The sequence below is a fragment of the Stylophora pistillata genome, chromosome 8 (assembly GCF_964205215.1).
Source record: "Stylophora pistillata chromosome 8, jaStyPist1.2, whole genome shotgun sequence".
NCBI classification, from domain to species: domain Eukaryota; kingdom Metazoa; phylum Cnidaria; class Anthozoa; order Scleractinia; family Pocilloporidae; genus Stylophora; species Stylophora pistillata.
Window position 1 is genome coordinate 8096736 of NC_142526.1, and position 12426 is coordinate 8109161.

Genomic DNA, 12426 nt, shown 5'->3' on the forward strand with positions numbered 1-12426 from the left:
TACGTTATGGGGGGGGGGTTAAATTTTCCTTTACAATGGTCTATTTAGAACCCCCTCTACCCTCTGTTGATTTCATTTCAAATCGGTGCAATAGATCTATCCAATAAATTCAAGACACAATCCTATTTCATAAACAATCGTTGGTGAAGATACAGCGAAAGTTACCGTTCTAAAGTTGGTTGGTGTTCCTGTGCTACACTAACTGATGGATCTAGCAGAATTGATTGAAATCAAACATTTCGTTTTTACCTAAACACCAAATGTTCACGCAATCCTTTTTCTTACCATTGTTTGCCCTTTCTACAACTTCTGCGGCAATATCCTCGGAACTATCATCATCGTCAGTTTGGATCACATTGTTCTTGTTCAGAGTTGTCTTTTCAATCTCTTGTGGATCTGCCTCTTTTCCAAACGTGACAGCGATAACTCGGACACCTTCTCGAGCCAAAGATCTAGCGGCTACTTTCACTGCGATCTCATCACTATCTGATACCTTGTCCATGGCCACCACCAAGACCTTTTTAGCATTAGGACGACTCGTGGCCGCTGTCTGGAACAACTGCCGAGCTTTTCGAAGAGCCCTGGCCAGGTCAGCGCCCTGCTGATTCCTCGTGATTTGCTGCAAGGTTTCTCTCAACTCCACAAGATCACTCACGTCTCCAAAATCGAGTTCAACCACTGGGATCTTCCCAAATTTTATGACACTGTAACGAGTTGCAAAAGGACTATAGCTGTTTATGATCTCATCTACGAGAGATTTCATCTTCCTGAAGTTATTGCCCGAGCTTAATGCTGTTGCACTAAGGGCAAATGCAATGTCTACCATCTCTTCCTCATCGGTGACATCTGGAACAAACAAATAACAAGCACAAAATGGATTAAAGGTGATCACATTAATAATCAAACGAGCCATTGTTGTATCCTTCAATCAGCCTACCTTATAGCACGTGTGGCTGATAAAGAATTTCTTTGTAGGGAAGGAAAAGGGACTTAGTGTCAGAATGTCAGAGTTGACATGTGGTTGAATCAAATACGCAAGTCAAAATGATGGCGAATGGCAAACTTGGAACATTTTAAGTTACCTTCCAGTACTTTGAACATTATCTTCTCAGCGGCTTTCTCTTCATTCTCATCTTTTTCCATCTCCACCAGGTTATTTTTGTGTCGGGTGATTTCTTCCATTTCCGCTTTGCTTCCTTCTTCACCGAGCACCACTGGGACAACCTTTACTCCAGACACCTGTAGCTCTTTTGCCTTCCTTCTTGTGCTTTCCTTTCCACTTGACTGTGTTTGGTCCATGATAACAACCAACACTTTCTTAGCATCAGGTCTCGCCGTACGCTGAAAGATCTCTTTGGCCTCCTCGAGGGTTTTGTCTAAGGCTGCACCAGAGATTCGCACGAAACGGTCAACTCTATCCTTGAGAGTAGCGACAGGGAAACGCTGGCTCTCCACAAAGCTGACTCTCTCAGACGGCTCATCACCAAAGAGAATGAAGCTGTATCGAATATCACTTTTTCCGTAACGATCTATTATTGATTTCATGGTGTCTTTGATCTTTTGCAAGTTGGCATCTGCATACGAGGAGCCAATGCTGATAGCAAATCCCAGGTCGAGCTTAGGAATCTTTGGCAGTTCTACAAAAAAGAGAATTATCCAATAAGCAGTTAAAAATGTTGTACCGGTTATGCTTCAACAGAAAGTCTCTACGTTTGCGATGTAATTTATGATTTATGGCTCAAGGTAACACATTTCAGTGTATCATTGGAAATCTCGAAACAGTTTTATGATATGGATCATAGATTGAAAATAACGATTTTCCAAAGTACGAAACTTTTTGATAACACAAGTTAAACTTGTGACAAACAAACATCTTTCTATAGTCCAGGACAAAAGTTAAAATTGTTTTCTTTCATAATCAGGGTCTGGTTTCAAATCGCTAGCAAACTAGTTTAGGACAGCTCAAGAGGCGAACAACTGGGCAAAAAGTTCTCACAGGACTGACAAAAGTCATTTTGGTTAAATAAGAATATGTGATGCACAATGAAAGACAGGAAACTAAGTAACACAAACGTTTAGTTCTATGATTAAACTTTTGTTCCGTGACCCACCTTGTGTAATTTTATCGATAATTATTGTTGGCCAAGTGTCAGGATCAGGAACTGGACAGACGGCGATGTACTCTTTGTTGGTAACCAGTACTTCTATTTCATCGACATTAACCTTTGACCCAACAGTCGCAGGTATAATTGTGACATTCTTCTCCATCAGAGGTTTAGCTGCCTCCTTGATGTCATCACGGTTATTGGCTGACTTCTTATCTATAAAAACCACCAACACTTTTCTGCTTCCAGGCCTGGGCGAAGAGTTTTCGAACAGTTTTTCTACTTCTTCCAAGGCTTTTTTCAAGTCTGGTTCACCCGTTGGCCGGCTGACGTTTTGCACAATCGTTCTAAGTGCGTCTTTCCCGCTGTCATTTTCGAAATCAGTGACAGTGGTAGCTTTGTCTCCAAATATCACAAGTGCGTACCGAATCTCTTCAATGCCATATAGCTTTATTATAGTATCTACTGCATGCTTCATCTTGTCGAAGATATCATCGGCGTCTACAGCAGCAGCACTCAAGGCAAAAGCAAGGTCGATTGCGGGAATATCTCGAGTATCTGAAACAAAAAAGAATGAAAACATCCCACAAGGATTCTAGTAATAATAATTTGCAATGAAAAGACTAGTCAGCAGGTCCATAGGAAAACGCAAATTGGTGAGCAGTGTGTAAAAGATGTGAAACAATAAAAATGGTGACGAGAACAAAAAAAAGAGAAAAAAAAAGAGTCAACACAATATTTGTGTTGAATCTTATCTTACGTATGATGCACGATCCTAGCAGTAGAGAGCGCTATTTATGCAATAGCGAGGATCGTGCATCATACGTATCTATAACCCCAATTCAAAATATATGAACTTCATATATTCATCGTATCTAATCTTATCTTAATCCTGTAAGAGGTTGAAAGTTTCATTTGAAAAATTCTCAGCGTATCGCAGGTGCGAAGTTTTTAAGAAAGGTCGTTTCATTCCTTTCCATTCGGCGTATTAAAATGTGGATTGGCCCATAGCAATTTTTTTTGGGAGGGGGGTGAGATCTCAATTGTGTCTCAGGTACCCACCATCATGATATGTAGCTCGGATCTTAGAAAAAAATGTCTTGTAGTTGCCAAAGACAGTTATGATCGTTAACAGTTCTATAAACTAAACGCAGACGAATACAGTAAACACCCACATATAAGAACACATGATTTTGGAGGTCAGGCTGATCAGGTTCTTATTTATCGGGTGCTTAGTGAAAAATCAGCCTGAAGGTGTTCTTAAATTGTTTTTAAATTTTGTTGTTGGAATTCAGAACTGTAACAATGCAAAAAAATGCTTGAGATTAAATTAGCATATTTAATGGCAAAGAAAATTAATAAATATCATGACATTATTGTAACGATTAGCCTGCAAAAGAAAATCAGCCTTATTACTAGTTAACTAGTGAACAGAACAAGAAAATACATCTAACATGAAGGGCATGTTAATGTCTTATCCACTTTATAAGAACATTTTATATTTCCAGGCTGATTTTGTTCTTAAAAAAATGGTGCTTTATTTGCAAAATTTCAGCCTGATGTTCTTAATCCATGTGTTCTTATATGCGGGTGTTTACTGTATAACACCGCCTTTTGAATAGGGTTAACAAAAGTGCTTTCACAATATGACGTGTAAAGATACATCAAATGAATAGTTGAATAACTTTTATACACTTTGACTTAACCATTGAAATCTTTCTTTCACGGAAACTAATTAATAAGAAAAAAATTATCCCCAAACCTGCTCACTTCTTACCTTTGTCAATGTTTTTTATAATCTCTGTAGCCACACCCTCAGGTCTATCCGTTGTATTGGTAAGAATCACAATATATGTGATGTTTCCTGTTTCTTTTTGATCCACCTCATTACCGACACCAACAACCATCACCTTCACTCCATCGCCCCGTAAGAGTCTTGAAGAGACCTTCACATCGATCAAGTCACTGTCAGATTTACCGTCTACCATCACAACAAGAATATTTTTCGCACCGGGCCTCTCGGTGGCTGCAGCGTTAAAAAGATCTCTTGTTTTGTCCAAAGCTTTATCGAGAGAGTTTGAACCTGTTGTCTGACCAATGGAGTCGATGGTTCGTTTGATATTCTCGATGGAAAGTTGTTCGGTGAAGTCCAAATGAACGAGAGGAGGATCTCCGAAAGACAAAACACTGTAAAATATATTCGAGGTGGGATAATTGTCCACAACGGATTTCATGATCTCCTGCATCTGTAGGAAGGTTCTATCCGAATCCATGGAGCTGGCGCTGATGGCAAACACAAGGTTGACGTCTACTAATCGTGCAGGTCCTGTGTAAAACGTAAAAGATAAATTACATTTCCTGACGAGTTCCCATTATCGGCTAACTAAAGCAAACGAAATTGAGAAGTGTACGAGTTTCCTTCTCTCAAGTTGAAAATTTTTGAAGATATTTCCCCGAAGAGGTATGTATTTGACAACCGTCTTCGCTCTTTACGTAATGCTAAAACGTAGCATTCACTATGGATTCCTTGTTCCAGCAACACACATAGGTACTTGAATAACACGAAGCAACTGCTGAACAAGCCAAGCGATAAAATTACTCAAATGCATCACAATACGTACTTTTTATAGCCTCATCTATTTGAACGACAATTACCACTGTCACTTCCTCTGGTTTGTCAGTTGGTTGGACTGGCACAGTACGATCTTCGTCATCTGTAACGGGCTTGACATGTTCTTTCTTCACTTCATCGCCAATAGTAACAGGGATTACTGTCACCCCTTGGTCCACCAATCTTCTAGCTCTAGCCTAAGGTGGTTAAAATAAAATAAAATGTTTGAGTGCTCTACCCCGCGCATGAAATAGCAGTCGATAACGAAGACGTCTCTCACGTCCTTTTCTTTACCTTTCGACACGAAACTAAGGAATGTTTGCGGTCAAGCTAGGTGTAAAATTGCTTCTCAAAACAAACAGTCCATAAGAAGTAGTTGTCACAGTCGAGAAACGTGTGCTCATACGGTCACAAGCATCTAATCACGAAATCGAAAGTGGCAGGTCATAGTTAGAATCACTGAGCCTCAATTGTAATATGTTCCATTCAACAGATTTAAGAATAAATCACGATTTCAGCACAGTTAAATTGGAAACATTTGTGCACCGCTAGTTTAGAACAAATATCAGTCTACAGAACCAAAGCAAAGAGCACCTCTACAGCAAACAAGTACAACCAAGTACCATGTACCTGTACGATGACAGGATCGCTCGGTGATAACCGATCCATTATAAGAACTAGTATCTTTTGCGTCTGATCTCGCTTTGAATCTTGGAACAGTATTTCCGCCTTAGCTAGGGCCTCGTCTAAATTCGGAGAACTACGTGTCGATAACATATTTTCACTGAAAGACTTCTTTATCTCGTCCGGGTCCTTGACCTGATCTGTGAATCGGATCCTAATCGTGGCGGACGAACCAAATGTGATGAGACCGTAATGCACTCTGTCGACGTCGTAGTTGTCGATCACTTTCTGCACCGTGTCCTTGAGAAGTTTGAGGTTCTCTCGGTCAACGCTGACGGAAAAAGCAAGGTCTACACCTGGTTCTATTGGGAGATAATTAGCATGTTATGGTAGAGGGTACAGGTCAATACCGCAATATTCTTTTTCAGTTTCTTCTTGCAACTAAATTCCAACCACACCTAACAACGGTAAAAGTTAACTTCTACAAACAAAATCTAAACTTCAAAATTTGTAGCTACAATTTTCATTTTAGTGGCAATATTGTACGATTCAGTCCACATATTCAATCGGTACTTTTTACCTTTCAGTATTAAGATGATGATTTTCTTGCCCAGTTCTTTCGGATTTTCATCTGGAGTGGTTTTCGTCACTTTGTGAGGAGTAAACTTCTTTAGTTCTTTAGGGTCAGCTTCGTTACCAATTACAACACTGATCAGCACGATATTTTCTTCAGTCAGACGATCTACCTCGGCTTCGATGTCTTCTTGGCTGCTGCTAGACCGTCTGTCAGATATCACCACTATAACTTTGCGAGCGTTTGTTCTCCCGCTTGTCTGAAAAACATTCCTTGCCACACTGAGTGCACTTTTCAGGTCTGGCACTCCAAACTCAGGTAACAGCCTGTCAACATCAGTTTGTAGCGAGTTATTTAAGTTACTTTGTATGGAAATGGAAGTTTCAACTTCCTCTCCGAACATAATGACACCGACCCGTATCAGATCCATTGAGAAAGTGTCCAGAATAGAAGTGATTGCGTCCTTCGTATGTCGAAGGTTGTTGTTCCACCTTGAAGAGGTTGCAGTGATTGCAAAAACAATATCCGTTTCAGGAATACGCTCTTCTTTCGCAACTGTTGAAGTAAACGATAGCGTTATATCGAAAAGACGGATATCGTCAACTATGCAAGCTAATTGAACCATTTTGAGGAGAAACTTTCAATCAAGCAATGGAGCACGTCATGAAGCACGTGCAGTTCCCTCTCCGAAAATAAATCATATTCGATCGAAGTTCAGAGCGAACCCCAAGGTCGGGTTGTTCAAGCCTTGGTTAAGGTAACCCAAGGTTAGTGGGAAATTTAAAAGGTTTAAAAGAAAATTCAGTTTAAATCTTTTTGCCTGCAATTTGATTATTGAATGTTCTAGAAAGAATAAATACGTTTCACAAAAAGATCTTTGAACAGAGAAATTAAGAAATTTAACCCTAGTTTAGCGCTAATCGACATTCGAACAACTGGGCCCTAGTTAAGTTTCTAGTTAAAAGTATAAAATCCTCCCAGATATAAAGGAAATCAATTATAACTGAGGTAATTAACACGAGAATATCTCGTGGAACAGCCTAAAAACTTAGAAAGCTTATGTGCTTCAATCATGACAAAAAAATTGAAAATGTTTGATTCAATTTAGTGCAATATTATAGCATGTCTTATTCATTCCCTTTCGATCGCTGTATTTTCAACATCTACCCATGTGATGCTACAGGTTCAAGAGTCGAAAGCTGGCCACAGCGGTGGGAAGAGAGCGCTTTCACTGTCTCGTCATTACTTTTTACCATTCTTAAGTAAAGAAATTAGAATGGTGGAGCTACTTACCGCCAAAGGTCTTCTCGATTATTTGTTTTGCGAGTTCTTCTGGATCAACGTCTATGGACTCTTTAATGAGATCCTCTTTGCGAGGAATAACTGTTCCCAGCTCATTCAGATCTGTTTCTTCGCCAATCGCAACCATGATTGTACTCACATCTCCTCCGTACAGCTCTCTTGCAGCTTGCAGCTTCTTCATGTTGTCTGCATCACCAACTGACTTGTTGTCGATCAACACAACTAGCACTCGCTTTACCCCGGGCCGCGTAGGACTCCGATCAAAGGCTTCCTTAGCTTCCCGCAAAGCAACATCTAGTCTAGGGCTTCCAGGAGGAAGTCGAATACGGCTGATGCGAGATATGAGTTCTTTGTCGCTTAGATTTTGATCTCGGAAACTAATTACAGGTTGAGCCTGGGTTCCAAACACGACGGCCAAATAGTGAAGTTTGACAGCACCATACTTTTCGATGATCTTGTTAATTGTATTTTTCATCAACAGCGATGTCCTGCCTGATTTTGTGCCTGTCGCACTGAAGGCAAAGCATAGTTCGATCTCTGGGGTCGGTTTCAGACCTAAAATGTAAATATGTACCAATGATGGCGTCTTAATTTGGAAGTAAAATGAATACTCATTCATTTATTCATTCATTCTGCATCGCCACACAATGGCGATGAGAAGTGGATTCTGTCATTTTCTGGTTAAATCATAAATCTGATAACTACTCTCCCATAACAAAGTGTTGATCACTTGCCTAAGAACAAGACAAAATCTACTGATAAAAAATGTGACTCCCTATTTCTCCCTTTGACACAGACATTTTTCACACTACCAGAGCACAAATCTCCGATCCGCATCAATAAAATTAAGATACCTTCTTTTAGAACTTCATCGATCTTGTCCACACCCTCTTTAGGACCTTCCTCTGGTTTTGTCGGAATGACACTAATCTTATTTGGAGTGACTACTTCGCAAATTGGAGGAATATTGCTCATGCTCAAAAGAACAACTATAATCTGAACTCCTTCTTGTTCCATTTCCTTGGAGATTTTGGCTGCTGCTGCCAAGTCACTTCCGGTTTGTTCTCTGTCAGTGTATACAACAACAACCTTCCTTGCGTGGGGCCGGCTTCCAGATCCTTCTGCGAACAATTTCTGTGCTTCCAAAAGGGCCACATCAAGTCTGGCACGGGAACCCAATCTGGCAGGTAGGTTCTTCATGACGGCTTTAACCTGGCTATCGGAAGAAAACTTCGTCTGGAAAGTATGGACTCTTCTTATGACCGAGTTGTAGGTTAGGAAGCTGTAGGCGGTTTTGCTGATTGGATATCTGTCCAAAAGTTCTATGCCTATTTTCTTGAAGAATGGTATGTTTCTAAGACCAACAGACACCACAATGACAAAGTCGTGTTCCTCACCTTTCTCCTCTGAAAAAATAAATTACACACTTCAGTGGACAAGAGAACACTTTCAGTAGAATTCTAGGCCAATGCATTCATTCGTTAAAAGGACAATCCAATGACGTGTCGTTTGGAGAAACATCATATGACAGAAGGTGACTTCTGCTTAATTTTTTAATTTCGCTGCGATATAGTATACTTGGCGTTCTACATCTCGACTGCACAGTTGAGATTGATATAAGATTCAAAAATTATTGTATTAAAAAAGATCGAGAAAATCACTTCACGAGTATATTGCTGGTCAAATGGATGGATAAATAAAGATGGTTGTACTGCAATCGGAGTTCAAGTCGTTCAGTGTACTAAAACTTCATCGAATGAACTATGGAACTGGAAACTGAATATTCGGCAATCAAGGCAAGTTTAGATGCTCACACGATTTTAAACAACTTTTTTATAATCGAACAGAGAAACAAAACTTACATTCTCAGCTTCAGTTTAATCGTATTTTGCAGACCGACCGTTACACAAGTGATACAACTCTCTTGCACTCAAGATCGATCCACTTGAACATCAATTAAGTGTCGAAAAAAAATTTACAATGCTAAAATACACGTTTTAAAACTTGCATTCCAGCCTACAGAAATTGATCCCGTCCAATTTACCTGGAAGTCCCCAGCGAATGAAACAAAAATGGGAGACAATGTAAAACTAACTAACTTTTATACAACCGCAGTAAGCGCACTTACCTTTAAACACTTTGCGGATTATTTTCTCTTTTAAATCAATGACAGTGACGTCAATGATGACGTTGATAATGTAGGTTTCGTCAGGTGTGATCACTCCAAGTTCATTACGATCCACTTCGTTTCCAATGGCAACTGGTATCACCCTAATACTGTCTTCCTCCAGCACTTTCGCACTTTCCCTTAACTGGGTAAGCTTGCTTGTTGATTTTTTATCCAGGATTACCACAAGAACTTTTCTTGCATTTGGACGCTCGGGTGCTTTATCAAACAGTTCTTTTCCCATCTTTAGAGCCTTATCTAAATCAGGAAGTTCTTTCTTTCTAGAAATGAGATTTACCAAACTCTTGAGCCCCTCATCACTGGAAAAGTCATCCATTAAGCTGATCTTTGTACTTGCACTCGATCCAAATACAATGACACCATAGCGGAGCTTGTTCATGGAGTACGTGTCAATGATGGCCTTTATAACTTCTCTTACTTTCTCGAAGTTTTCTTCTGCATTTACTGACGCAGTGCTGACTGCAAACACCAGATCGACCTCTGGGATTAATGGAAGGTACAGATCTGTTGGAAAAAAAGCTCCGATTTAGACAACATAACTTGCCTAAAAATTGTACCTGACTTCTGTGGTTCAATTCCCTAATATGACGTCACATCTAGAGTTTGTTGTTAACTCTTGTCCTTCCCTGGGTGTGGAGGGAGGATCCGAGCTTTCCTCTCTCTTTAACTGGCAACACCCCTAATTCTAAGCAATGACGACGAAGACCCCTTAGTGATGATGCCTCTGATAAAGTCCAATTTATTTATTTAATTGAAAAGCATACTCGTCGTACAAAATAGCCCCCTTTAATAACTGGGCTTATTTCGAAATGACCGAGCGCCAAATGCCGCGCAATTCAAGGAGGCCGACGTTTCTTCCGATGAAAGAAAAATCCGTACACTTACTTTCTCGGATCTTGTCGATAATTTTCCTCCCAAGATTCTCTGGTCTCGATTCCTTTGGAACTTCAATGACATTTCCCTTCAGTGGGGTAGTTTTCTCCAGTTCCTCGCGGTTTTCTTCACCTCCTATTCCAACTGGTATCACCTTTATCCCCCCACCTTCCAGTAAGACCGCAAATCGCAATACATCTTCCTTGGTGCTACCTGACTTGTTGTCCACCAGGAGCACAAGGAATTTTTTCGCGTCTGCGCGAGAGCCTGGCCCCTCCAATGCATTTTTTGCATATTCGAGGGTCTTGTCCAAATCGGGTGTGCCACCCTCGGGAGAGAGGTTTTTTAGTACCCTCAACAAGCCCTTCACGTCTCGAAAATCGTATTGAAAGTTCACGAAAGGTCTTATTTGAGATCCGTATGTCACAATGGTATAGTGAATATTCTCAGCGCCATGTGTAACAATAATGGACGACAAAGTGTCTTTAATTAACTGGAATATTTCCTTTGCCCGCGTCGAAGAGGCGCTAACGGCAAAGACTACGTCGATCTTCTCTTTGTTAATTGGGTCTGGAACTGTCAGAAAAAAAAATACTCTGAGATATCGTAAAATAGTTTGTGGTTAATCATCGGGGTAAATGACACTTTAAAACAGAAATGTAATCGTTCGTCTCACGAAGGGTGACGCGTATGCAGTCGAAACGTCGCGATCTATATCCCATATGACCACATCGTGGGATAAACGATTACTATTCTCTTACTCAGCGATGTGACTAAAAATATAAAATAACTAAAAAATTGCAAGAATAGTCCTAGAAGAAAGAGTACATCCCCACTAAGGTACCTTCCATAACTCCGGTGAACTAGATCTTATCAAAGATTGATGTGCTCGTACTATTACATTTTCACGTATCCACGAGAAATAATAACACCACGTACACAGGATCACATTGCATTAAGGAGCAGAATAACTGGAGAGAGGGGAATAAACAGGCAATGCCTGAGGTTATTAGTTGCTGAAAAACGGCATCGGAATGAGGGGAGAGGGAAAACTTCGATTATTTATTGAAAAGAAGTTGATGACGGTAAATAAATTACTGAGGTGAATCTGGGACAGCTGATATTTTAACCACTGGGCTTCTTTGAAACGTTAGCCCCTCGTATATTTATCCCAACAAAGGGACGCAGTTCGAAAAATTCGCAACAACCTCTGTCCACTTAATTCATCGAGTAACTAAGGCAATTAATAGGACCTTCAAATAATTATTTAAAAAACCACGTACGTTGAGCTATTTTCCGTATGATCTCTTCACCAGTCTCTCCAGGATCCTTGTCAGTTGTTGTGTTCAGGGAGTTGCCATCAGTAGGAGTGAGCTCTTCCAACTCTTTACGATCAGCTTCGCTTCCAAGTGCAACAGTTATAATAGACGCTTGATTGTCGATTAAGTCCTTAGCGACACCCTTAGCAACCACCGTGTTTCCAGATGACTTCTCGTCTGTTATGATTACCAAGATTTTCCGCGCTTCCGGCCTAACAGCCTCGTCTTCGGCGAAAATAGTTTTAGCTGTCTGCAACGCTTTGTCTAATGCTGAGCCTCCAGGGACGTTCCTAGCCGAGCGTATCTCTTCTACGAGTTTGTCAGGGTCCGTGTATCCGTCAGAGAATCGAAGGACAACAGAAGGTTCATTGCCGTACAACACAACTGCAAAGTGGATTAGATTTGTGCTGTAATTCTGCATAACGTCAGTCAAAATGGCCTTCATGTAAGGGAATGTTTGAGACGATTTGGTAGATTGCGAACTTATCACAAACATCAAGTCGATCTTTGGAAGACGTATTCTCTCTAATAAGGAAAGAAAACAGCAAAGTTAGTTAAGGAAAGTACAATGATGGATTATAGAATACAAAAAAACAAAATTAATTACGTGACAATAACTTGGTGCTTAAGCATTGGAAAGTGCTTCGATCGTAAATTTGCAGGAACAGATTTCAGCTGCTTTGTTTTTGTTCCATAGCTGCTCCTCTCGTAGAGAAATTTGTTAAATGAATTACCAAAGTGATCCAGGATCCTAGCAGTAAACAGGATGGGTGTCACATGAGAAACTTCGTAGTGGCTTAGCTGGTGCTTTGTAATGGCTTAGCTAGTGA

At 40.3% G+C, this 12426-nt stretch overlaps 1 protein-coding gene across 1 annotated transcript in view; it reads right to left on the reverse strand.

Annotated features, from left to right (window-relative positions):
* Positions 1–12426, reverse strand: part of LOC111328603 (uncharacterized) — a 115291-nt gene that overhangs the window by 56528 nt on the left and 46337 nt on the right. Inside the window, 12 exon segments of the mRNA XM_088729313.1 lie at positions 286–846; positions 1083–1637; positions 2112–2663; positions 3883–4431; positions 4727–4913; positions 5347–5702; positions 5921–6469; positions 7208–7771; positions 8071–8622; positions 9345–9908; positions 10290–10853; positions 11561–12121. Of these exon segments, the coding sequence (XP_088585439.1) occupies positions 286–846; positions 1083–1637; positions 2112–2663; positions 3883–4431; positions 4727–4913; positions 5347–5702; positions 5921–6469; positions 7208–7771; positions 8071–8622; positions 9345–9908; positions 10290–10853; positions 11561–12121 (6114 nt within the window).